Raw genomic sequence first — 27,438 nt, forward strand, 5'->3', positions numbered from 1 at the left:
TAGTAAAGCTGTTGCTGCAATTATGTGGAGGCAAGGAGACCAGCCAGTAGCCACTGGATCCATCTTTTTGAACAAGTCAGCTATTGGCCTTTTCCATCTGTAGGATCCAATGAGGGAAGTCTTTCCCTATCTCATGGCCTCATACAGAGGCCGAGAAAATTCAGCAAACCCAGGGATCCAGAGCCTGCATAACTCAGCAGACCCCAGGAATTCTCTAACCTCTTGGTGGTTGTTGGGTTTGGGAACCTCAGAATGGTTTCTTTTCTTGTTTTTGACATACATCTTTTACCCCCCTTGAGTATGTACCTTAAGTAAGTAACCTTAGTTTGGCCGAGTTGACTTGCAATACTCCAAGTTTTCCAAAGTTTTAAGCAACGTGTTAGTAGCAGCTTGGAGGCTTTCAAGGTGTCAGATGCTTTCAGGAGGTCATAATAAGCTGGCTTTAGGGTAAGTTTGTCGGTACTCAACCAAGTCCTCGTGGAGTGCTTCATAGATGTCTTACACTGGTCTACAGTCATTGGAATTGGGTTTTGGGCTTTATAACTGGCAACAGGGAGCATGTTCCAGGCCGACTGGCAAGGGCCCAAAATACCCAGGTCTCAGAGGTGCTTATATGAGGAGCTTAGCTTCTCTGGGCATTGGGTATTGTTTGATATGTGTTGGTGTCCCCCCCCCTCCCCCGGCTTTCAGTTGTGTTGGTGCGGGGAGTGGCAGTAGGCTGTTCCCAGGTTCCCAAGCTTTTGCCCATGCTTGGGGAATTTCTTGGAGCCAATTTTAGAGCAGGTCTTTATTGTCTCTTTGATTTGGGGGGGGCACAAACAATTTATATTCATCCACAAGTGACAAAGTGAGCAAGTATAGTGCCTCTCCCTTTTGATTGGTCATTGATATTTTAGTCTGGTCAAAATGGGTATAGGCCCTCATCTTTGTTAACAAGTCTCTTTTAAATGGTGGGGATGGGTACTCAGGGATGACCATAAAAGAGCAGGTTACTTGGCCCTTTTTTATGTCTATTGATCGTCAAATAGTCCATGAGTACCGGTTTATCCCTGTAGCCCCTTAATACCCAGAATAGTTTTGGTGACATTTTGCCTAGGGTTTGTTTTAGAGTGGAGTGTTCTGCTCTTGTATCTACCTGAAAATCTATGGGTTCCCCCTCCACCTTTCAGATTATTCAAGCCTCGGGGAAGGGCTCTGAGCCCTGTCTCCTTTAATCACTTAATTTTTTCCAGTTTTATTACCTTTATTTTTGAGCCCTGTCATTTAGGGCATTTATCTTTTCAGTGACCCAAGTTTTTACAGTAGACACATTGGTCTTTTTGCAGACTGGCCTGTTGTGCAGTCCCTGCATTAGGCCTTTCCCTTTCCCTGCTGAGTCTCCCAAGGTCAGTTCCTGTCTTCTAATCTGTGGACTGCATGACACAGCTAGAAGGACTTTGTGAGCCCCATGTTCCTGTCTGTCTACTGGGATCTTCCTATTGTTGAATACTATCTCAGCAACTGCAGTGAGTTCAGCCAACCTTTTACTTTTAAAATCTTCTAGTTTCTGCAGCTTGCAGCGGATATCTGGTGTTGACTGGTTGACAAAAGCCAGGCTGACTGCAGACTGATTCTCCGCTGAGTCTGGATCCAAGGGTGTGTAGGGCTTGTAAACTTCTCTCAGCCTCTCTAGGAATGTTTCTGGTGTCTCTTCAGGACCCTGGAATACCTGATTAACTTTGGACAAATGTGTGGGCTGCTTTAGAATCTGGCAGTAGACGTTTAGCATTTCCCTATCTTTCTCCATGTTGAAATCCCAATTGGGTCATATCACCTCAGCATTTATGAGATCTGCATCGGTGACCCATCTTCATCTGGGCCTGGAACCAATTTCCCAGCCTCTGTTCTGATCCGGTCCCTCTCCTCAGTAGTGAAGAGGACCTGGAGCAGTTGGAAACAATCATCCCATGTGGTCAGGTGAGTGAAAAGAACAGAATCAAACAGGTCAACTAGGCTGCCTTGTACGCTTTTTAGAAAACTTGAGATTTTGTAATTTCTAATTATAAAGGTTGCTAGTGGCAACGTGGACAGCTGCTGCCCTCAGCATCAGGTTGGCCCACAGGGCACAATAGAAAGGCCAGAGTCAGCTCCGGCTGGCAGCTCTTCCCTCTGAGAATGTGTGCATATGTGGGGGGAACCAGCACCCCTCCAATTCTGTCCTCCAGGACCTCTTATCCTGGGGGTAAGGTGGTGGGATAGAAAAAACTCCTCCAAGTCACCTGGAGAAGGAAAGACAGGGTACAGGGGTGCAGTAGGCTGTGGTCTGCCTTCCCCCTTTAAAGAGCATGACCACACTCCAAACACAAACATTTTGTTGTGAATCAGCTTTATTATTTTTTTTAACGAAGAAAATCAACCAGAATTAACATAAAGTGCTCAAATCTCATACATCTTCTGGCCTTGTACTCCTCAGGGGTTTTTCTCCGCCCCTCTGGTTTAGTCAGAGATTTTTACTGTAGACAACCTTTTTTCTTTACTATTTTAGTTTAGTGCTTTTTTTTTAGACAATGTGAAAACTTTTATTAAAATCCTTTTTGTAGTTTCTTTTATATGTCTATAATATTTTTAATAACATAAATAAAATATTTAAAATAAAATAAATATATCATAACAAATAATTTTACATAAAAACCTATACCAATAAGAAACCTCCAAGACTAGCAGTAATTTTTTTTTACCCTAACCAATGATAGTTAGTAACCAACCCCTCTAAATGTTGACAAATATTTATAACCCATTGGATCTGAATGAACAAAACCCACACATTTGTGTGTGTGTGGGTGTGGGTGTAAACAAAAGCATATTTTTTCCTAGTCAGTGCCAGAACAGGAAAGGGTTAAGGGGGAAGTAACTGGCAGCAAGGACCTTGGTGCCCGTGAAGAATTTGACTCGGAAGGAAGAGAAGGTGTAGCACAGCAGCTGCTCGCAGCAAGGGTAGCTTACAGGCACAGAGCGCCTGCCTAGCAGTCAGCATCCTGCAAGAAAAGATTGTCAGCTTCCCCATACGGGCCACCAGAATGACCAATCGCAGGCTCTCTGTCAGGGACCCAAAGTCCTGCCATGCCCTTATCTAGCGTACCTCTGCCTCCTCCAGACAATTAGCCCTAAGTCAGTGATTTGGATTTGAAAGTTTGAAATGGTCCAAAATAAGACTCAAAGGAGGACGTTGAGTTTGACTGACCCACTCCTAAGAGAAGTAGTGAGGTAACATTACAAACAGAGAAACACAAAAATAACACTGATAGAAATGTACCACCAGTATGGCACATGAAAAAGAAACCAGGAACCAGAAAGGGCTGATGGAATGTCGCCTTGGGGAGTTTCGTATTGCAAAAGACATGACCTGTGTTTCCTATTCAATCTAAGGGATCCTCTGTCCCAGTTCAACCAAAAGGGACCCTGTGTCTCAGTTCACCCAATGGGACCCAGTTGTCCCTACCAAGTGAGTCCCAGATGTCTCACGGCACCCACATGGCTGAGGTGCCTCTAGTGTCTAGCACATCTGCCAGGCAAACCTTGGTCTCCAGATTCAGTTAGCTTGAGTCTCCAAGAGGGAAAGAAAATCCTAGACCACAGAACAAGGAACAGAACAGACCAAGACAAAGAGTGGCCACTTCACTTATTGGCTGGCTGGGTTATTAAACTCTCAACGTGATGAGAGTCTCTGGGTGGCCTTCCTGGGCAATGCACCAATTGTCAGGGTCTGAGAGAAGCCCCCAAAGAAGACCAACAGCCATATATGCAATAAGAAGGGCACTTTATCCTAACGTTGGGGTTGTACTTGCTGACCCCCAAAGAAGGTCACAAGCTTCTTTTAAGCAGAGTTAGGGGGGAGCGGGCAGTGGTGGCGCACGCCTTTAATCCCGGCACTTGGGAGGCAGAGGCAGGCGGATCTCTGTGAGTTCGAGGCCAGCCTGGTCTACAAGAGCTAGTTCCAGGACAGGCTTTAAAGCCATAGAGAAACCCTGTCTCGAAAAACAAAACAAAAAGAAAACCCAAGCAGAGTTAGGGGAATTCCAAAGAGGAGGGATTGATCTGGGGCTGACTAGTAGAGGAAAGATTAGTGTGGGGCCTGATTGGTAGAAGGTCCTAGTGGTTAGGGATCTTCTAGCAGCAGGGTAGGGAAAGCTGTCTTTAGCCTGCAGAAGTTTCTGGGGGCATTTGCTGAGCTAGCAGAAGGGCTTTGGGGGCCTCCTGAGCCAGCAGAAGGGCTTGTGGGTATGTTTGCTGATGGTCACCCATAAGTTGTGGTTATCATGAGACCTGCTTGTTCAGCTCTGTCCCGTTTCAGTGAAATGAAAATAAGGTCTGGTCTCTGTCAAGGCTCTGATCTGTTGCCCCCCTCACCCCCAGCCCTTCTAGCCGTTTCAGGCTTAGAAGCAGATGTGGTGCTGGAGCAGAGAGTGCTACATCCTGAAGGCACCAGGAAGTAGATTGAAATACAGGGTGGTACCCTGAGCATAGGAAACCTCAAATCCCACCCCCGCACTGACACACTTCCTCCAACAAGGCCACACCCACTCTAACAAAGCTGCACCTCCTAGTAATGGCACTCCCTAGCACCCATAAACTGGTAACAACCTAATGCAAAATGCATTTAATTCAACTTCAAAAGTTCCCATGGTCTATTACAGTCTCAAACTTATTTCAAAGTCCAGTCTCTTCTGAGATGCATGGCAATCTCTTAACTGTAATCCTTCTGTAAGACACACACACACACACACACACACACACACACACACACGCACGCGCGCGCGCGTACAGAATTTACATTACTATTCCAAATTGTAGAGAAGGGAGCACAGTGAAGAAATAAATGGTAGACCAAAGAAAGATCAAAAACCAACGGGGCAATCTCCAAACTCTGTATCTTTATATCTGATATCGAAATGCTCTTCGGATGTCCAACTGCTTCCAGCTTTGTTGACGGCAACCTTGATAGAACGTGCAGTTTCTAGGCTGCAGGTTCTTATTTTCAAAGATCTTTTTCCTTTGTCTACATTCCAAAGCCAGAAAGTACTAGAGAGGATTCTGGACCTTGCCCCTTGGTTTCTGGCTGGGTTCAGTATGTAACCTTTTTACGTGCTGTGACAAAAATCTCTGAGAGAGACAACTTATGGAGGAGGACTTAGTTTGCTTCACGGACACCAGTGCACTGTGGTGCTGAGGATTGTGTTGCATCTGTGGCGGAATGGGAGCTTGGCTTTCAGTATGGTTTGCTCCCATCCTAGTGGATCAGGAAGCAGGGCCAGGCCTGCTCTGGAAGCTGATATCTGCCAGCCAGGCCTGGTGTCCTGAAGATTCCATGTCCTTTCCAGACAGTGGTACCTGCTGGAGAGGTGTCCCAACACATGAGCCTGTGGGACATTTTACCCTGAAACCAGAGCAGCAGAGAAGGCTGAAAATGCTGGGCCTCCAGATAGTCAGCTGAACCTATTGTCAAGAAACAGTTGAGGCCACTTGTCAGCAGGACTCCGGGCCCCCTGCAAAGGGCCTCTGCCTTCATTAGGAGAAAGGATGTGGTCTGGGCTGCCTTTCCACTGCAGGCTCCTGCTTCAAGGATGGGTGGTGTTCACCTGTAGTGATATAGAGAGGTGGAAGGCCTTGCCTCTTGTTCTGGGCTCAGAGCCTAGTGTCTGTCACTTGGTGCTCTTTTCTAAGGCAGAGTAAAGCACACTCTTAGGTGATCTGTGAGCTGCTTGCTCTTATTTGGCCTGGACCTTCTGCAGAGTAATCACCAGCCCCTGGGATAATGACGACTGCTCTACAGGTCAGAGCTTGCCATGTTATGCATGTCTCCAGAGCATAGGGCCTTGGCATAAAGTATCCGCACAGTACCCATGTGTAGGTGCATGAATGAGTGAGCGAAAGTTGTATTACTTCAGTTCTATCATCTGACAGAAATCTGACTTTAGCCCATCAAAATCCCAGCAAAATTCTTCAAAGACCTCAAAAGAACGGTACTCAACTTCATATGGAAAATGAAAAAACCCAGGATAGACAAAACAATCCTGTGCAATAAAAGAACTTCTGGAGGCATCACAATCCTTGACTTCAAACTCTGCTACAGAGCTACAGTACTGTAAACAGCTGGGTACTGGCCTAAGAACAAACAGGAGGACCAATGGAACCGAATAGAAGACCCGGATATCAATGCACAAATCTTCGAACACCTGATCTTTGATAAAGAAGCAAAAAATATCAAATAGAAAAAAGAAAGCATATTTAACAAGTGGTGCTGGCATAACTGGATATCAACATGTAGAAAAATGAAAATAGACCCATATCTATGACCATGTACAAAACTCAAGTCCAAATGGATCAAAGATTTCAACATAAAGCCAGCCACACTGAACCTTATAGAAGAGAAGGTGGGAAGTACATTTGAACACATTGGCACAGGGAACCACTTCCTAAATATAACCCCAGCAGCACAGACACTGAGAGAAATAATTAATAAATGGGACCTCCTGAAACTGAGAAGCTTCTGTAAAGCAAAGGACACGGTCAACAAGAAAAAACGACAGCCTACAGAATGGGAAAAGATCTTCACCAACCCCACATCAGACAGAGGTCTGATCTCCAAAATATACAAAGAACTCGAAGAAATTGATCAACAAAAGAACAAATAATCTAATAAAAAATGTAGTACAGACCTAAACAGAGAACTCTCAACAGAGGAATGTAAAATGGCTGAAAGACACTTAAGGAAATGTTCAACATCTTTAGTCATCAGAGAAATGCAAATCAAAGCAACTCTGAGATTCTATCTTATACCTGTCAGAATGGCCAAGATCAAAAACCCTGATGGCAACTTATGCTGGAGAGGTTGTGGGGAAAAGGGGACACTTCTGCATTGCTAGTGGGAGTGCAAGCTGGTACAGCCCCTTTGAATGTCAGTATGGCGATTTCTCAGAAAATTAGGAAATAACCTTCCTCAAGACCCAGTAATACCACTTTGGGGTATAATCCAAAGAATGCTCAATTGTGCCACAAGGGCATGTGCTTAACTATGTTCACAGCAGCTTTGTTTGTCATAGCCAGAGCCTGGAAGCAACCTAAATGCCCCTTGATTGAAGAATGGATAAGGAAAATGTGGTACATTTACACAATGGAGTACTACACAGCAGAAAAAAAAATAATGACAGTTTTAATTTTGCAGGCAAATGGATGGAGCTAGAAAACATCATTTTGAGTGAGGTAACCAAAACACAGAAGGACAATTATTATATGTACTCACTCATAGGTGGTTTTTAAACATAAACCAAAGAAAGCCAGCCTACAAACCACAATTCCAGAGTACTTAGACATTTAGAGAACAATGTAGGCAATAAGAGAGACTTACATAGATATAATCTACATGGGAAGTAGAAAGTAGAAAAAGACAAGATCTTGTGAGTAAATTGGAAGCATGGGGACCTTGGAGGAGGGTGGGGGGGAGAGACAGGGAGGAGAGCAGAGAAATATGTAGAGCTCAATAAATATCAATAAAAAATGTATCAAAAAAGAAATCTGACTTTAAATGCTGGAATGTCCAGGCCTGGTCCCACCTGCCTGCCAGTCTCAACCACTATTCACTACCAAACACCACTCCAGAGAACCGGCTAGTTGTGTGTATCCCTAGATCTTGATGCTCAGAGCTTCTAGACCTGCGTTGGTTAATAGATGATGGCTGTTTGTGTGACCATCACTTCCTGTAGAGCATAGGACTGTGGGTCTGACATGGAAATGAGAGCACACATGAGTAGAAGAAGGGATAGACCAGTGACAGAGGATGACATCTGCAATGTAGGTCCCGGGGCTGGCCAGGACAGGCTTTTACACTAGACCACTTGACTTTAGTTTTGTTACTATTACAGTGTGTGTGTGTGTGTGTGTATACATACATGTGCCAAGCGCACAGGCCATGGGGGCATATACAGAGGTCAGAGGACAACCTGTGGAAGTAGGTTCTCTCCTTCCACTATGTATTTCCCTGTTGATTGCCTTTGGCGGGTTACTTAGTCTAGGGTTAGTAACCCGCCTGGCAGTCAGTTATTCCAGGGTCCCGGAGAGGCACTATCTGTAAGATATGAGCTAGGAAAGAGGAAGGGGGCCATGCTAAGTTTGTCAGAGCCTCTGTTTATTAGAGATGGGGTACAGCTTATATAGGGTAAAGAGTTGGGGGATGGGCACAGGGGCCTGGGCTCTTGCCATGTGGTTCACGTTGGTCACATGGGCCGAGTTGGTCACGTAGCCAGGAGGTTACCTTCGGTGAGGTCACCTAGGCCAGGAAGTCACGAGTTGACACACCTAGTTCTCTAGATAGTTTGGAATGCGGGGTGGGTTCCGCTAACAGATAGCTCTCATTAACAGCCAATTTGGGTGTGGGGTAGGCTCTGTCAATAGAATGATTCCTAACACAATTAGGGGTGTGGGGTTCTCTGCAGACTCCCCAGGGTGATGGTTCCTGCAATGATTTTAGGAGGAAATTGGCTCCTGACATTTCCCAGGGATGGAACTTGGGTCGTCAGGTTTGGCGGCGAGTGCCTTTATCTGCTGAGCTCTCTCGCTGGTTCCTCTTAAGTTTCTTCATATCTGAGAAATGCCCCCATGTCAGCATATAGCTCCACACTTTTCCCGTAGGCAGCAAGCTCAGCAGTCATTTTCATTACCTAGTAGGAGACTTTATACCCACAATCCCTTATTCCCACTAATTTTGGCAATCATCAATCTGTTTCCTGTCTCTGGAGAGTTGTCTGTTTGAGGTGACTTTCCATTTCTGTCACCCAGGGTGTCATTTCTAAGTTTCATTCATGTAATAGTATGTTTAGGCATGCCATTCTTTTTCTTTTTATGACCGAGTAATATTCTAGTCTCGTGGAATTTTTTGAGGATTTTGAGCAAACACATTTGCATGAGGGAGAGGGATGGGAAGAGGGTGATGGATCATTACTAAATTACCATTAGATGGAAGCACAGCACCAACAGAATAGTGTCTGGTCCATCTGGAAAATCTAGAGTAAAAAATATGTTTTTCCTGCAGTGGAGAGAGAAGTGATTGAGGGATGCATGACCTGAGTTCGTGCGTCAAAGCTTCACATGACACCTCATTATTATGTACAATTAAAAAATTATTTTTATTTTATGTGCATTGGTATTTTGCCTGCATGTATATCTGTGTGAGGATGTCAGATTTTGGAGTTACAGACAGTTGGTAGCTGCATGAGGGTACTGGGAATTGAACCTGGGTCCTTGGAAAGATCAGTCAGTGCTTTTAACCACTGAGCCATCTCTCTAGCCCCTATTTACAGTTTTTAATGGGTGAGTTAAAAAAATAAGTTTTAATTAGACATAGTGACACACACCTTTAATCCCAGCATTTAGTAGGCAGAGGCATATATATCTGAATTTAAGACTAGCTTCTTGTATATGGTGAATCCCAGGACAGCCAGACTACATAGTAGGAACCCGTCTCAAAAACATAAAAAATATAATAAAATAAGGTTAAAAACATATATAATATGGCTCAAATCTAAAACATAATCTTTGAGGCTTCCTTGTATATCCAGGGTACTGAAGGGGCTACCCTCTGGAACCACCCACATGATCGATTTGGTGGCTTCTGGAGCTCTGCCTTCCTTTTTGGCCACAGAACCCAAATAGTTCTTCCCTGTGTCTGCTGACAGGCAGAGCAGGAAGCAGGTCTCTTTACTGGTTGCATCAGACCCAAGCTTCTGGACGTTATGCCCAGTCTGTGGGGACCCCAAAAGATCACCAGGGAGACTGATTTACTGAAATGCAAAAGCAAGGTTTATTGTGTGCACAATATAAGCCAGCAGGGACCTCATCAAAGCAACTGGTGCCCCAGCAGCAGCAGCAAGAGGAGGTACCCGCCCTTCTAGAGGGCATTATTTAAAGCTAAACCCCAGAAAAGTTACATTAGCAGGGTGTGGTGATGGGTTCAGTCCTGATTGACTGTGTCTAGGGGCTTTTCACAAATTTTATTTTCCAACCACGCCTGTTGCTTGTCAAGTTTTCTTATCAGCTGACCTTCAGGTGGGGACTTTCTGCCTGCGGTTATCTGTACCCTTAAGACGACTCCCCTGTTACTTTTGCCCCAGCCATTTCTGAGGACTGGAATGTTTTATAGGAAATAGCTTACACAAGATACAAGATGGAGGTGGAGGACAAAAATGGAGGAACTTTGGTTCTTCACTGGCAGGGATGGAGTCCTTGTGAACATGGCCAAAGGGACCTGGCCAAGAGTGTAAGGTGAAATAAACCAGGTGACCCTATAGGATTTGCACCTAGCACTTGCCTTGGCACTCTTTGTAGGTGTGTCAACTCCACGCCTTATATTGGGCCACACAGTTGATGTGCTCTGGGTGAATAGGGCCACTGGCTCCTAGTGTAATGGTTTAAATAAAAACGCTGCGCTGCCCCCAAGTGGTGGCAGTGGGCAGCGGGCCATGAGACCACACTGCAGTTCCCCGAGTGGTGGTGGGTAGCGGGTCCTGAGACTGTGGCAGGCCATAAGGCAGCTGGGTCCCAGAAGGGAGCCCCTGAGTGGCCAGCAGACCATGAGGGCCAGCGGGTCCTAGGCACGGAGAGACAGACCCATAGTCACACTATGCAGAGAGAGGTGGAATATTTATTTAGTGGGTTATGGAAGGGGAAAGGGGAGAGAGAGAGAGAGAGAGAGAGAGAGAGAGAGAGAGAGAGAGAGAGAGAGAGAGAGAGAACGAACCAGAGAGAGGGGAGGAGAGGAACCAGGGCAGCAGCCACCTCTTTCGGAAAGGAAGAGAGCTCAGGCCTGAAGCAGAGGGAGTGGGGCTTGTCTCTTAAAGGGACAGGACAGACCTGTCCCTAGGCATTGAGATGGCGTAGATGTGCATGGCTGCTCCTGCTCAGGTTATGCCCAGCCTTTTGTAGCTCCAGGACCAGGCTTGTCTCTCTGCCATATATATGCTTTTCCGAATTGCTTTTGGTAGTTATGTCCTCGAGGACCCCTCCCCCCAAGGGACCCTGTGGCTACCTATTAGATGGCACCAGGATGTCTCCTCTCTGAGCAGCAAAGGCAGGACATGGGGATTCATAGTCATCAGGTACTTATCCCCTGTTGAGCCAAGTCACTCTCTGGGATTGTTCAGGACTTTTCTTTCTCCAGACAAAGAATGAAGTTAACTACCAAAAGACACTACCAACTGTTCTTGAAGTGTGACCAGTCTGCCAGACTCCATCCTCACTGCTGGGACTTCTGACTTTCGTTGTTTTTGAAACTGGGTCTGTTATAACCCAGGCTGGCCTTGAACTCCCTCTGTAGCTGGGGATACCTTATGTTTCTGATCCTCCAGTGGCTGTTTTGCTTTTCTGATCTTCAGGGTGAACCCCAATTTCTGTCTCTGAGTTTTTATTAATCAAGCTTCACTCCTGGCTCCTCTCCAGTGCTGGAATTGCAGATATGCTCCACTCTAGCTGGTTCATGCAGTGCTGGGGTGAGCTCAGAGCTTCATGCAGGCCACGAGTGCTCTTTACTCCCTGAGCTGCAGTTTTGTGCTGTTAGGAATGGACTCCAGGGCCACCTGCATGCCAGGAATACTTAACCACAGTGACCAGGTGTTTGGCTCCTGATTATCCATCCTTCTGGTTCATTTATTTTTATTTTTTTTATTTTTATTTATTTATTTTTTTTGTGACAGGGTTTCTCTGTGGCTTTGGAGCCTGTCCTGGAACTAGCTCTGTAGACCAGGCTGGCCTCAGACTCACAGAGATCCGCCAGACTCTGCCTCCCGAGTGCTGGGATTAAAGGCGTGCGCCACTGCTGCTTGGCTCTGGTTCATTCTTTATGATACAGGAATGCTGCCTCTGCACCTGCCCCTTTGCACCCTTCTTGGGCTTTTTACCTTTTAAGCCTCAAGGAGAGGTGTGACTTGACTGAATTCCCCTTCTGGGGATGGTGCAGCCATGACTTCTTCATTCAATGCTTTGCTCTGTTTGCAGGTGGCTCTGTCGACCTTTGCTGTCTATGTGACAGTGGATAAGAACAACATCCTAGATGCAAAGAAAGCCTTCGTGTCCCTAGCCCTGTTCAATATCTTGCGCTTCCCACTCAACATCCTGCCCATGGTCATCAGCAGCATTGTGCAGGTGTGTATTGGACAGAGGGGGCTGGAAGGGTAACACCGGGGCTCTCAGAATCCTCCCATGGTCGTCAGTAGCATCATGCAGACGTGTAGGGGACAGTGGGGACCAGGAGTGGGCATGGGAGCTGTCAGCATGGTCATTAGCAAAATTGTGCAGGTGTGTGGGTGACAGGGAGCCAGGAGGGGAATGGAGACTCAGGGCCATGGTACACACAGATTCCTCAGTGTCATTTGGACCCAAACTGCCCCCCTGATTGACTGACTGAGTAGCCTTTTCAAGTAGCTCATGTTGCTGTGTTGTGGAGGACCCAGTGGGGTCCCAGCACAGCTCCTGTTTCAGCAGTCTGCAGTCATTTGATTCCACCCTGAGAAAGAAACAGAATGCCTGGCTTTGTAGCCTAGGTTGGCCTAGAGTTCAACTCTAGCCCAGGCTGGCTTGGAATTCATATTCTTTACATCTTGGCCTCAGAAGTTCTGGGATTAGGAGGTATGGATTTTTACCTCAAGACTTACCTTTTAATCTCAGAGAATCTTTCTGGAATATTCTATGTTCCTATGGCCTCTTTTAGCTGATATTTAAAAAACACAGGTCTTAGCCTGCTTCTTCAATTTCATATTCTGCGTTTGTGTCCTGATCCACTCTTTGGAATCTCTGAGGATGTCTCTCCCTTTCCCTCTTTCTCTTTCCATCTATCCCTCTTCTGAACTGAAGGATTTCTTTTTCTTTGATTTTTTTTTTTGAGACACGGTTTCTCTGTGTAAGAGCCTTGCTGTCCTGGAACTAACTCTGTAGACCAGCCTGGCCTTGAACTCACAGAGATCTGCCTGCCTCTGCCTCCCCAATGGTGGGATTAAAGCTGTGCACTACCACCGCTTGGCCTGAACTGAAGGATTTTTAAGCAAACTTACACCTTTTGCCCATATGCACTGCATCACGTGTTGTCTGTCCATAATTAGGTCCCAGAACTCAGTAATTTGTTGAAGTCAAACTGCCAGCGTTGAGGTTCTTCCTTCCCAAGTCCCCCTGCATGAGGCAGTATGCCCTTCATATGCTGACTCCTGTGGGCACCAGGTGCAGGCTGGCAGGTGTTAGGGTGACACACCCTGTGTTTGCTTCTCCAGGCCAGCGTCTCCCTCAAACGTCTCAGGATCTTTCTGTCTCACGAGGAGCTGGAACCAGACAGCATCGAGCGGTGGCCCGTCAAGGATGGTGGGTGCCTTTCCTCTACCCACTTTGAGTCCTTATCCTGGCCCCTCCAGGACCTGGCTTTGCCTACAAGACCCTGGGCGGGCTAGGCCTCAGCAGAGGGGACAGGAAGAGGCTTTGCTGTTTTCTTGTCCTTGCCCTCCTTCACTGTGATTGAGAACTTTGGGCTTTTCAACCAGGGCATTGGTTCTTCTTAGGTGAGGAGTAGCCCAGTTTCTGCTTCTGCCTGTGTCTGTGCATTCAGAATTTCGTTTTCCTCATTGGATCTTTCATTGGATGTTTTTAATTGATTGATTAATTTATTGCTAGGGATTAAACACAGGACTTCACACATAGCTAGGCAAGTGCTCTACTATTGAGCCTCTGTCTACTTTTTACTTTTTGAGACAGGGTTTAAGTTGCCTAGACTGGCCAAATATTTGATCTTTAGCCTCCTGAACAGCTAGGTGTGCAAGACTGTGCCATTAGGCCCAGCCAGGTATCTTATGGATTTTTACCACTGGATTTATTTCATAGACTAGTTGATTTTTCTGGCTGGCCCCTGAGCTGGGATCTTTGCAGTTACTGCTGGTGGCTCCAGCAGTGGTGAACCTTTTCTGGTGTGTTTATATAGTTTGAACACACAGTGTAGAGCCTTAGAGTAGGAGCCAGGCTCAGCCTGGGCACCCAGCAGGTAAGTTTGGGGCTGAGATTTCCCGAGTACCTGCTCTACTCTCAGCCCTTGTTCTCAGGCCTCTTTGTGCATGTGCCCACTACTGCAGTGGTCCAGGGTGGTGCCACCAGCAGGCTCAGAGAGACTGTCCAGCTGGGAAGTGATAGCACTGGGGTTCAAACTTATACCCTCTGGCTCAGAGCCCAGTAAACAGGAATGAAGACAGTGTCTGGCCATCGATGGTGAGGTGTATGTAGTGCCAGGAGCCTAGTGGGCGTATCACCGGTGACTGCTGTCCTTTGAAGGTTATCAGTGGGTGCTTGAGGCTCACAGTTCTTGTTGAGGACAGCCTGTGGGTGCTGAGTAGTGTGCCTGACATCTCCCTACCACATATCATAGCAGTTATCCCAGTGTGACAGGCAAAATTGTCTCCAGGCATTGCCACGTATCTCCTTGTCCCTTTTTGAGAACTGTAGTCCGAGCAGGTGCTGGAACTCTGCTGTTCAGTTTTCCGCTGTCCTCAGGCTCTTTGGGTGTGGGAACACTGTGGACTCCCAAGCCAAGACAGCCATCAGAGCTCCTACAGCCAAGCTGCGCAATTCTCTGCAAGTGCCACTGAGTCAGGGCCAGTCCTGCTTCTGGGTGTCAATTACCGTGCAGCCTTGTCTGTCTGTGCAGTGTGACTGCTGCAGCTTCGGGCTGGTTCTTGGAGAGGCACAGCCTACTTCCTCTTCTGTGAGGGTGCAGCTCCCACCTCTTGGGGAGCTGCAGGTAGTTTAATTTAACTAACAACCTCCTCTTACCAGGGGGTTTTGTCTATGGAACTTACCTCAGAAGTGTTTCTGGCAACTTTAAAGGTGGCTGTTAATTCGTGGACTTAAAAAAAAAGAAGACAGAAGTAAAAGGAAAACAAGGGGAGACAGTCAATGGAGCAGGGCAGAACCATCAGGAATTCGAACCTTATAGTGTAGGCATTGTACAAGTCCCCTCTCCCACACCTTCCTGTTCCCTAGCAGGTTTCCCCTAGATTGTTTTTTCAGTTGATTGTCCCCGAAGTTGTAGAAAGATTGACCTTCTGGGAGGCGGGCAGGGTGGAATGGCTAAGGGAGGGGAGCAAAAAGCAAAGCTGTCCTAGAATCCAAGAGTTGCAGGGTAAAGGCTCTAGCTTTAAACTAAACGACAGCCTAGAACCTGGAGTGTGTTGATGGGTGTGATGGTAGTTACCTTGGTGGAGGGAGGTTTACATGAGGGTACAACTCTTTTTTCCTTCCACTTCCAGTCTGAGGTCAAGGAGGGTGACCTCAAGCACTGAGTAACCAGTGAGGGTCCTCGGCTTCTGCAGGAGACCAGAGCAGGACATCTGAATGTGTGCCTGTTGCCATGCGTGATTCCTAACATATTGTTTCTGATGTTTTCTAGGTGGGGGGATGAATAGCATCACTGTGAAGAATGGAACGTTCACATGGGCTAGGGGTGAATCTCCCACATTGAATGGGTAAGCCTGGGAGGCAGACTCCCCACCTCTGTGACTCTAACTTTTGTCTTTCTGAGCCTCAGTTTACCCATCTGGAAAAGGGTTCAATTACAACTGCTTGGGCTGTTGTGAGGAACAACTCAGAAGGTTCTTGGTATAGGTGTCGCTTCTGATTGTGACAGGAAGTCATGCTTCTGGGTCACAAGAATTGGGGTTTGGGGAATTGAGAAGACCTCAGGAGCCCGCAGAACTCTGCTGTTAATCTGAGTTGCCCCATGCTCAGACTTCCTGCATACCTCCTATTGGCCCAGATTGGGCTTGGTGCTTCTCTCTGAGCCAGTGACAGTGCATGGAGGCACAGGGTATTCTGGTGTCCAGGCCGGGTCCCTGTTGAAGCGTTCCTGTCTTAGCAATGCCCTTATCTGTCTATAACATACCTGCCCTGTCCCTATTCCCTGGACACCTCTTTTGTGCCTCTCATTCACTGTGACTGTGCTTGCTTAGTGATCTAATCTCCTTAAGGAATCCAAAATACAAGGCCAAGGGGACTTTTTCTGAGCCATTTTTGTCCTTTGTGCCCTGAACAATTCTTTTCTGACGTGGCAGTTTGCCTGCTGTATTTTATCAATCACAGAGCAGACTCTTCAGAGACAGAAACTTCCTTTCTACTTCTAACTACTCAGGGTGTAAGATCTTCCTTAGGACTGACTTAAATCCTGCCTGATTCTTTTGTAGTATCTCTTTCCTGTGCCTGTACTGCACTCCCCACATCCTGGCACTCAGGGTCCCTGGTCCTTTCACCTGCCACTTTGAATCCCCAACCTTTTATGTTTAACCTTTGCCTCCCCTTAGCCTGTAAGAATATCCTGGTCTCCCTTGGAAGAAGGGAGGAGCTGCCTCCCTGGGTGCCCTGCACAGGGTGGTCCCATGTCCCTGCCCCTCACAGTGCAGCACAAAAGACTCAATAGCCGTGAGTGGTCTAGGGGCTAGTGAGATTACTCAGTGTGCAAAGGCATGAATGTGGCCCTCAACCCGTGTGGCAAAAGCTTAGCATGCTGACACCCATGTCCTCCCAGCACTGGGGAGGCAGAAACAGGACCAATAGCCAGTGAGAGACTCTGTCTCTAAAAACAAGGTGGATGCACCCGAGAAACACCTGACTTGCCCTCTAACCCACTCACATGTTTGCCTACACAAAAGAATTGAGTAGTTGATGCATGTGGTTTGCCCAGGGATCAGAAGGACCTCTGCCTGGGGGCCTGGGATGCCTGTGTGCCCCACCTGAGCATGAAGGCCAGTGTACCGAGCTGTCAGCTGCAGGAGACATGCTAGTCTAGCTGTAGAATTTATAGCTCATGTTTCTGCACTTGGTTTTAGGCAGAGCCTCACTATGTAGTCTTCACTAACTTAGTGAAGTTTGGCCTCAAACTTGTAGAGATCTGCCTCCTGAGTTGTGGGAGTTCAGCCCCTCAGAGTCCTGAACATTCTTCCAGGCCTGGCCTGTCACCCTGGTATTCTGTCCTCTGGATTTTCTCAGCCAGTCCCAGGTGCCTGAGAATTTGAGTTCAACTGAAGGGGGTTTGTTGTTGGGAACAGTGTTGTAAACCAAGAGGTGACTGCCCTCTGTCATCTCTTGCGTGACAGCCCTTGGGCTCTGTGTTGGCCAGGCTTCATGATGCATTTACATTGAGCCCCTCAGGCCATGGTCCACCTTGCCGCACAGACTCACAGCCACCCTCAGCAGCTGGAGAGCATAGGGGACTGTGTGATTCAGGCTCCTCATTGTGTCCTTGCAGCATCAACTTCTCCATCCCTGAAGGAGCTCTTGTGGCCGTGGTGGGCCAGGTAGGCTGCGGGAAGTCATCTCTGTTGTCAGCCCTGCTGGCTGAGATGGACAAGGTGGAGGGACACGTGACTCTCAAGGTAGGATGGGGCCAGGCTGGGGAGAGATGGTCTGGGAGGAAGGCTCAGCCCAGTGTCTCTCACAGACTGTCCAAGGGAGCAGCCCCCCATCTCCATTCTCTCTGCTCCTCTAGGAAGGCAAGGTTTCAGTGACAGCCACTCCTTGCTTTGCCCCACCCAGCTCTTCGTCTAGTGTGCAGTGTGGTAGCTGCTCAGTGAACAGGCTGTGAATACCCAGATACGCTGCAGAGGAGAGAGCATTTGTGGCTCCCACCTTCTGAATTTGCCTTATTTCACTTCATGTGGTGATCTCCAGCCCTAATCATTTTCCCTACTGAATACTACTCCTGTGTGTGTGTGTGTGTGTGTGTGTGTGTGTGTGTGTGTGTGTGTGTGTGTGTGGCTGGAAAGCAGAAGGGGGCCTGTTGGAGGGAGGGGCACTAGGGTGAATTTAACCAAAGTACCATGATACATCTACCTGAAAATGTCAGGACGGAGGGAGGGTGAAAACTCCTCCACTCTCACTTCACCCTGTAGCTTCTGTTGATGGAACCTTCTGGCTTCTTTCTCTTGAATCTTTGTGTCTCATGCTGTAAATAGGATGTAACCAGTGCTGATTGATGTGGCCAGAATAATCTCAGAGCCTGGTCTACGAAACACAGTTTGAATCCTTAGTGTTAGCTGAGTTCTTAGAATGGGCCTGGAGGGGAAGAGTGTGGAATTAGAGATTTGAGGTGCAGCACACTTGAGCTGAGCTGAACTTTGAAGCGTTACAGGCTGCTAAAAGAAAAAGTCCCTTGAGCCCTTCCCACGAGCACCTTTTTCCCCTCTCAGATCTTTGCCTGCTGTGCAAATCAGTTCCTTACAGCAGCCTCTGGAGAGGCCAGAGAGGAAAAACAAAACAGAAAAACAAAACACCAACTATTTTACTTTAGCCAGCCTGGACCTGTCTGTCCCCTGCATCCTCTTCTGGGAACTCAAGTTTGGGGATGTGGACTTCAGTCACTGTTTGCTTTCAATTCAGATCCTTTCTTTGCTGATTCGGTGCCCTTTTAGACATAAGTGGACAGTTTCTGGGTCCAGGCAAATACCTGTTGCTTATGAATGTGTCCTGTTTTTCTTCCAAGTAGTGGACAGGCAACATGAACAGGGTTGACAAAGGGAAATTGCTCATCATGTTTGGGTATTGATGTTGCATTGTGTTTCTTAATTCCTGGGTTCCTACCATCCCAGGCACTGATGTTTCCAGTCCAAGAACTATTTGTAGTTGGTAATTTCAGAAAGTGTATTGAAAACATTAGTTTTCCCCATGTTTTGGAAGACACGGCCTGCAGCTGAATATCTTGTGAGGTTTACAACTGGGTGTCCTGACAATTAGGGCTCATAGGAGCTGGAGTGTTAGAATAGCAATTGAATCATTTTTCTCAAATTTTAGATCCAAATTTAGGTCATTGATTTCTGTTCCCTTACTTTAGAACCCTCTGTGGCATTTCACCGCCTTTTTTGATAAAGGTGGGCATGAAATCAGCCCTTTGTGAACTGGTCCCCTTCACCTAGTCACCCATGTCCAGTCAAGCCAGCCTTTCTGTACCTCGAAAGAACTGGATTCAATTTCTTCCTTGTCTGTGATTTCCCCTGGGTCAATGCCCTTCTCTTCTTGCCCTTGCTGTGTGTTTTAGGTGACCGACTCTTTTTGCAGCCAGGTGTACGCTATTATCTTTTCATCAAGTCTGTCTGTCTTTCCTCTCCACTACCTGCCACACAGGGCTCTGTGGCCTATGTGCCCCAGCAGGCTTGGATTCAGAACGACTCTCTCCGCGAGAACATCTTGTTTGGGCATCCCCTGAAGGAACGCTACTACAAAGCAGTGCTGGAAGCCTGTGCCCTCCTCCCAGATCTGGAAATCTTGCCCAGTGGGGACCGGACAGAGATTGGTGAGAAGGTGAGTTATGGCATGGGTACAGCATGTCACTGTCAGCTGCTGCTGTGTAACAAACAGATATGCACTTTGTCAGAGCCTTTCACATAAAATGCTGTCCTCCACCTGCTGTCTCCAGCCTGTGGCTCTGCTCCTTTTGCCAAGCTCTGTGGGTTTGGTAAGGGTCTATCCCGTCTGGCTCTTGGTGCTGTGGTCTGAGTTGAGGTGTCAACAGCCTCCCAAGTGGCATCCTTTCAAATAGTGATTCAGACTCTTAAAAATAAAAAGGTGTGCTGTGCTTTTCCCAACACAGCACAAGACACTAGAGGTTATTCCCTCATCAGTCATCCAGTGCACCTTGGGGGTGTGTCTGTGAGTGACGATGCAAACATTGCACCTTGGGGGTGTGTCTGTGAGTGACGATGCAAACATTGCACCTTGGGGGTGTGTCTGTGAGTGACCATGCAAACAGCTCTGGACTAGCTGACACCCACTTCTTCACTCTGCTGCCATGCTAACATTTTTAACTTACGTCATCTGAACAGCAACTCATGTGATCCCTGATGGGCGGCTGACAAAAGGGAGGCTCAGAGAGGTTAGGGGACTTGCCTGTGATTGAGTCACATAGCAAAGAGACAGAGGTTCTTACGTCCCTCTTGCCACCTGTTGCACTCCCACTTTTGAAGAGGGCCTTAGGTGTGTCCCCCAGTTCTGTGCAAGTGGTTGTCCTGTGTATGTGCTAGGTCTGCAGTCACAGTGACAGGGACCTCTCGGGAGAGCTGGATTTGTGTGCTCCCAGTCTCCAGCCAAGATCCATCCACCTTGTTTATTTGATACATGATGTCTTTTACAGGTTGGAGGTGTTAACTAAACTGAAGGGTCTAAGTATTGTGTGGGATCCAAGGCAGGATTGCCAGGGTCTCCAGGACCTCATCAGCCTTGCTCCATTTTATAAATGCTGAGATCTAGTACTCGGAGACGCTGGACTGTTCCCTTGTGGATAACTCAGCGTGATGTGTGGTTCACGGGGGTCAGAGACACAGGAGAGCAAGCTTAGCCTCTGCAGTGGGCTCAGTCTCTGTGAAAAGCCTTACCCTTTGCCTCCCAGCATCTTTATCTTTTCCCTATATTTACACTTTAGCTAGTAGATTTCCATATCTCAAAACAAACCGAATGAAGTTTCCAAAAATACAACACCAGGTGCAAATGCCTGATTCATGAGGTACCATGGTTTTCCAGGTTCCTTCTAAACCAAGTTTTGCATTGACTTTGTATCCATGGGAAACTTTCAGACAAGATTCACATAGGGCAACAAAAGGTGTCTGTAACATATAGGATGGATTAGAACTGTGTGCCTACTCCGGAGCTAGGCCAGGTATGGACCAGTGGGAGTTACTTGCTAACCCTCTGGTGCCAGGCTGGCAGTAATTTCTGCCACAGTCCCCCTCCAGCTTTAGTGTCAAAGTCTGGAGGGAGTCAAGAATTGACTAAATCTTGGGTACTACATCTGCCTTCAGGTCAGTAAGCTGTGTCCAGGGGCCATTGGAAGGGACCTTTGTAGCTGGACCCATCATCCCAGAATGCAGGAAGCTGAGGCAGCAGAATCATGAGTTTGAGGCCACCTTAGCAAGACCCCATCTGAAAATAAAATACAAAAAATGGCTAACAGTGTGCCTTAGTGGTCGAGCACTTGTCTAGTATGTGCAAAGCCCCGAGCTTCATCCCTAGCACTGCAAAGAAAAGATAGGTGTGTTGAGACCAGCCTCAGCACAGGAAGACAGTGTGTCTGGGCAGGCGCAGGGCTAGCCTCAGCACAGGAAGACAGGGCAGGCTGCACAGGAAGGGAGCGTCCATCTTTACAGGTTTGGGCAGTTTATTCAGTAGGTGTCATGTGGCCATGGTGGTGGTCGCTGTTGTGGTCACGTGGTCATGGTGGTGGTCACTGCTGCTGCTCAGTGCTGAACCCTGCCTCCACACTACTGGCTGGGTCTCAGCACTCTGGCAGCAGTCAGCTTCTCTGTGAGGCTGCAATAGGAATAGCAGCTCAGAGTGAAGCGCACCACAGATTGGCTGCTAACAGCAGTGATGTCATCTGCAGTGCAAGAATATAACAGGTACACAAAAAGTAGTATCTTTGCCACACCCACTGTGTCTTCTACAGATGCTTCTGTAGGCTGTCATGAGCTGCCGCCACCTCCTCTTTCTCGTGGCACTGGAGACCAGACCCAGACCATTGTGCAGCCAGGCACTTGGTCTGAGCTGCATCCTCAGCGCTCTTTTTATGTTTCACTTGAGATGTTGCCTAGGTTGGTCTTGAACTTGCCATCCTCCTGCCTCAGCCTCTGAGTAGCTGGGCCAATAGACCTATGCCAGCAGACACAACTGTCTGCTTCCCTTCTCTGAGCATTTGTTGGGGGTCAGGCACCCCACTCAGCAGCTCTTCTGTCCCCACTCTTGTTTTGTATGGTTCTGGGGTCCCTTAGGATTGTTCAGGATCCCAAGATGGCCACTCTCCTCACTGTCTTCCTAGGGTGTGAACTTGTCAGGGGGCCAGAAGCAGCGTGTGAGCCTGGCCCGAGCTGTGTACTGTAACTCCGACATCTACCTCTTCGACGACCCCCTCTCGGCTGTGGATGCACATGTTGGGAAGCACATCTTTGAGAAGGTGGTTGGTCCCATGGGCCTCCTGAAGAACAAGGTATCTTCCAGGACCAGGATTCAGTTAATTGGCAGTGCCGCTCTGGACAAGTCCTCAATTCTTGGGCTTGCCTTCATGCTTTGTGTGTGTGTGCTCACGTGTGCACAATATGTATGTGTTTTAGTTAGGGTTTCTGTTGCTGTGACCAAACACCATGGCTAAAAAGTAAGTTCTGGAGGAAAAGGTTGATTTGGCTTGCGTTCAGCATCGTTATTCATCACTGAAGGAAGCCAGGACAGGAGCTCAAACAGGGCAGGGATGCAGGAGGTGATGCAGAGGCCATGTTTTACTCAGCCTGTTTGATCTCTCTCTCTCTCTCTCTCTCTCTCTCTCTCTCTCTCCCTATTTTTTTCGAGATAGGGTTTCTCTGTGTAACAGTTCTAATTGTCCTGGAACTTACTTTGTAGAACTGACTGGTCTTGAACTTACAGAGATCTGGCCGCCTCTACCTCCCTAGTGCTGGGATTAAAGGCATGCGCCAGCATTGCCTAGCCAACCTGCTTTCTAAAAGAACCCGGTGCCAGCCTCAGGGTGGTACCACCCACCATGGTCTGGGCCCTCCACAATTGGTCATAATTGAGAAAACATCTTACAGCTGAATCTCATGGAGGCATTTCCTCAACTGAGGCTCCTTCCTTTCTCATGACTCTAGCGTGTGTCAAGCTGTCACACAAATCAGTATGTACTGGTGCGCATGCATGTATGTATGCAGGTAGAGACCAGAAATCAACCATGGGTGTCCTTGCTCAGGCACCTTGTTCTTTAAGAAAAGGTCTCTTCCTAAGATAAGGTCTCTTCCTGAACCTAGAGCTCACCGATTAAACTATGTTGCCCCAAAAGATCCTCCTGTCTTTGCTTGCCTGGTAACAGAACTACAGGAGTCTGCCACCATGTCTGCCTTTTTCACATGGATTCTGGGGATCAAATTCAGGTCCTTGTGTGACAAGCACTTTATGAACTAACCATCTGTCAGCTCCCCACAGCAGGTATCTTACCAGGTCTTTATAGGATGAGTTATTGTCCTCACTTGAATCCATTTCCTCATTGGTTAAAGGACCTTTCTTCCTCATTCCTTCCCCGTGGAAAGCAGGGCTGAGGCTGAGGGTGGAGCTTGGGGCAGGAAGGTGACTCAGCCAGCCTTAGCCAGAGAGGATACAGAGGCTGTAATCCTGGGTTTTGTTTTGATTTTTTTTTTAAGAATGATGGAGGAACATACTGGTTCTTCCGGATTATAAAGTAGCAATGTGTGTAGGAAGGAATGCTGAGATTTGAGGAAAAACAGCAAAACCAAAGCAGATATTCCTACCCTTTCCCTTAGAGATGGTATGCTATGAGTATCAACTTCTAAAGAATGGCAGTTAAAACCTGGCTCTTGAAGAAGAGACTATCATCTGTTGACAGTCTGTACACATGTATTTGTTCAGCATGCCAGCACAGGCAGAACTGCGCAGCATAGACAGGTTTTGTGGTGGGTTTGTTTGAGTGGAAAGATAGTGAAAGTTACTGTGCAAAACACAAACATCAGAGTCAGGCATGGTGGAGTACACCTGTTAGCTCAGCACTGGGGAGGCTGAGATTAGAGGGTTGGAATAACCTGGCCTACATAGACAAGGGCTGGAGTTGAAGCCCAGTGGTAGAGTGCCTGCTTCAAGTGCACAGGACTTGAATTTAGTTCTTAGCACTGCAAACACAGTGGGACTATCAAATGCAGATTTGTGTGGTTACCTCACAGTTCCTTCATCTACACTCTTGGGTGGTGTTTGCCTCCCTCTTAGAGTGTCCTATTCAAATGGTTCTTCCCAACTCTCTGAATTACCTTCTCTTCACACTGCCCCCTCCAGCACTGGTTCTAGCCTGTGGTTCATTTTGTCTCCTTCTCTGGAGTCCAAGAAGGGCTCTGCTGGCTTTGTCCCCTGCTGCTTCTGCCTGACACAGGGTGCGCCCTCCAGAGAGAGACAGAGAGACAGTGAGAGGGAGAGAGGAAGGGAGGGAGAGAAGGAGAGAGAGGAGAGAGAGAGATATTGTGTATGTGTGGTGTGTGTGTTCCCCCAAAACCATTGAACCTGAGCAATGCCACTGGGTCCCAAGATCCAAACTACCTCTAGTATCTACAGGGCTGTGACAGTTTCCTTCATGGTGCTGATGGGGTCAGGTCTCTGCTTTGCTTATAGACACGGATCCTGGTCACTCATGGCATCAGTTCCCTGCCCCAAGTGGATGTCATCATTGTTATGAGTGGCGGCAAGATATCAGAGATGGGTTCCTACCAGGAGCTGCTAGACCGGGATGGGGCCTTCGCTGAGTTCCTGCGCACCTATGCCAGTGCTGAGCAGGACCTGGCCTCAGAGGATGACAGTAAGGATGGCAGGGGGACTTTCAGGAACTGACTCTGATCATCATAGCTGCTTATGGGAGGGTTTATCTGTGCCCCGGGGGTGCAGTTCATGAGAGTATTGGGTGACAAGCACATTGGGCTTTGGGAGACTGACAAATGGATAAACCTGCTTAACCTTGCAGGTCAGGTAGAAAGGGTTCTCAGCGCTTGACACCCAGGTACACAGGGTTGGGCTTTGGCTTTGTGAACTCAAGATTAGTCTCTGTCCTTCCTGTAAAGTACTTTCTCCTCTGGACTTTAGACTCCTCAATGGCTAAAATGGGGACAATAGGGCTGGAGAGATGGCTCAGTGGTTAAGAGCACTGACTGCTCTTCCAGAGGTCCTGAGTGTAGCGAGCAGCATAGAGCCACACCTAATGGAGATGTATAATCAACTCCTATGGCTAAAGTCTGACTTATGCCTGATCACTCAGCTGCTTGCATATGCATGGGCCTATGGGCAGTGCCCACCTGGCAATCCGGGATTGGCAGCCCATGCCTACTTAAGGGCTGTGAGAGGTTTGCCCGAGGAGAAAGAGAGGAAGGAGAGAAGGGAAGAGAGAGAGAGGAAGGAGAGAGAGAGGGGAAAAGAGAGAGAAAGTGAATAAAGTCCTGGAATAAACTGCAGTGAGAAGAGCTCCGGTGGTCGCGTCATCCTTGGTGGACGAGGTGGGGCGTGACACCTGAGTTCAATTCCCAGCAACCACATGATGATTCACAGCCATCTGTAATGAGATCTGGAATCCTGCAGTCATACATGGAAGGAATGCTGTCTATATAATAAATAAATAAACAAATCTTTAAAATAAATAAATAAATAAAATGGGGACAATAATAATTATAGTTTTCTCTGTTCCCAGGGGCCTGAGTTCCAGTGACAGCCATGATGTAGCCCAGAAAAGCATGAGGCTCATAGAGTGTGGACACGCATAGTGGCCATGTTCCTCAGAACTTTGTGGCTCAGGGCCCCTCCGTAAGACCCTCCTAGCTGTGTCTCTGTCCCTGCCACCTCCAAAGAGCAATGCAGGGCCAGCCTGGCATGTGCTGGTGATTAGTGTGGTCTTGGGTATATGGGACATCCTGCGTGCTTAATAACTGTAGCTGTATTGTTTCCCCTGGTACATGACACCGCAGACCTGACTGTTATAGCACCCCACCTGTTGTCCTGGGCCTGTGCTGTTGGTACAAGGTTTATGTGCCAGTTGAATCTGCCCCTGCAGACTTGGTTGCTGGGGGACTTAGGAAGCTAGACTCCAGCAGCCTCAGTGACTAGCAGATTGGGGACCATCTGCAGCCTTCTCAGGTAGCCTCCTATTCTATTAATCACACAGGCTCTCAGAGGACCCTCTGGTTAGCTGCATCTGGGGAGCAGTGGCCGCAGTTGACAGAGATGATGCCAGCTAATGCCTGCTCTACAGCCCACAGGGACACCCCTATGAACTGCTTTGGTTACAGTTATTGTAAAATGTCTGAAACTTGTTTGACGACCCCCCCATCTAGCCAGATCCTCTCTGGGACATGCATGCTATCCTACACATCCCAGGTAGATCTTTGGAATATGGCCCTCAGATGGCCACTCCCGTTGCATAGTTTCCCAGGGGTAAAACTCTCGTCAGAGGCAATGAATGGGAAACCTGCAGGTGGTAGCCTACAGTCCTAAGGGCTGGCCTGAGACCTTGGTGTCACTAAGAAAAATGTTTTTGCTGTCCATTTACCTGGCCATTTGAGCATTTATGGAGCACCTACTGTATGTGAAGTGCTTTTGCTTTCTCAGGTCCTATCTTAGTTAGGGTTTCTATTGCTATGATGAGACACCATGACCAAAAAGCTCTTCAGCATTGCTGTTCATCACTGAAGGAAGTCAGGACAGGAACCCAGACTGGGCAAGCTCTCAGAGACAGGAGCTGATGCAGAGGCCGTGGAGGGGAGCTGCTTCCTACCTTGCTTTCCCTGGCTTGCTCAGCCCACCTTCTTAAAGTACCAAGGACCAGCAGCCCAGGCATGGCACCACCCACCATGCTTTCTCACTGACTGAGAAAATGCTTTACAGCTAGATCTTGTTGAAGCATTTTCTCAACTGAGGCTCGCTCCTCTGAGGACTCCAACTTGTGTCAAGTTGACCCCAAAACCACCCAGTGCAGGCCCATATTACACTCCTTCCCCTGAAAGCAATTCCTGTGTCAGAGCTTTGAGTCTGGAAGTTGGCTGTACAGTGTGGGGCTGTGCTGTGCTCAGGTCCCTCTCTTCACATTCACATCCTTCACCCCTCCTTCACCCACAGGGTTCCTCTCGCAAAGTGCTGGGGCTCCAGGCATGCACCGCCATGCGTGGTTCACAGTCAGGTCTTTGTAAAGGAAGCAGTAAAGTGGAGGTTGGGCCACCTGATTGCAGGGTGACTCACCTCAGACATTGTCACAGTCTGAGGCTGGGGGTGAGGGCTTCACATGGAACTTAGGGGGAGAGGTTCAGGCTTGGGGACAAGATAATATGAAAATCCCTCTCTTAGTGAACCCTAAACTGTAGAGGTAGAAGACAGATTTATGCAGTCAGGATTCAGCATAGGCTCTGGGAGCCTCTCCGAGGCACTGATAGACATGGGGAGGAGCCAACCCAGAGACTATCTAGGTATGTGCAAAGGCCTCAGGACGAGGCTATTGAGGACAGATCAGGTTAGGCAAGGGAATTGGGGTAAGAGATAGGAAGTGAGGCAGTGAGCTGCTCACCCTTCAAGGAGGGCCTTGAAGGAGTAGTTTTGAATTTTAGTCTAAATTTAGTGGGGAACTCTATTATTGTTCATTTTTGTTTTAAGTGTATATGTAAATGTGAACTTGAGTGTAAATGTGAGTACGGTGTGCAGGAGACCAGAGAAGGAGTCAGATCCTCTGGAACTGGAGTTAAAGACAGTCGTGAGCCACCGTGTGGGTGCTGAGAATCAAACCCAGTCAGTCAGTGCTCTTAACTGCTGAGTCACCTCTCCTGGCCAAGCAGGAAAACCCTCAAATCCTTGAATGTCAGAGAAGAGAACTCTGGTCTAAAGGCGACTCACATC

The 27,438-nt window shown here is 47.8% G+C and overlaps 1 protein-coding gene across 1 annotated transcript in view; it reads left to right on the plus strand.

Annotated features, from left to right (window-relative positions):
* The window catches only part of LOC142849091 (multidrug resistance-associated protein 1-like), a 100,161-nt gene that overhangs the window by 47,824 nt on the left and 24,899 nt on the right, over window positions 1–27,438 (plus strand). The window contains exons 13-19 of the mRNA XM_075971195.1: window positions 12,022–12,168; window positions 13,287–13,374; window positions 15,443–15,518; window positions 17,294–17,420; window positions 19,165–19,341; window positions 21,848–22,015; window positions 24,187–24,370. Coding sequence (XP_075827310.1) covers window positions 12,022–12,168; window positions 13,287–13,374; window positions 15,443–15,518; window positions 17,294–17,420; window positions 19,165–19,341; window positions 21,848–22,015; window positions 24,187–24,370 — 967 coding nt within the window. The remainder of the gene's footprint in view (window positions 1–12,021; window positions 12,169–13,286; window positions 13,375–15,442; window positions 15,519–17,293; window positions 17,421–19,164; window positions 19,342–21,847; window positions 22,016–24,186; window positions 24,371–27,438) is intronic.

Source organism: Microtus pennsylvanicus, chromosome 4, assembly GCF_037038515.1.
Source record: "Microtus pennsylvanicus isolate mMicPen1 chromosome 4, mMicPen1.hap1, whole genome shotgun sequence".
Classification (NCBI taxonomy): Eukaryota; Metazoa; Chordata; class Mammalia; order Rodentia; family Cricetidae; genus Microtus; species Microtus pennsylvanicus.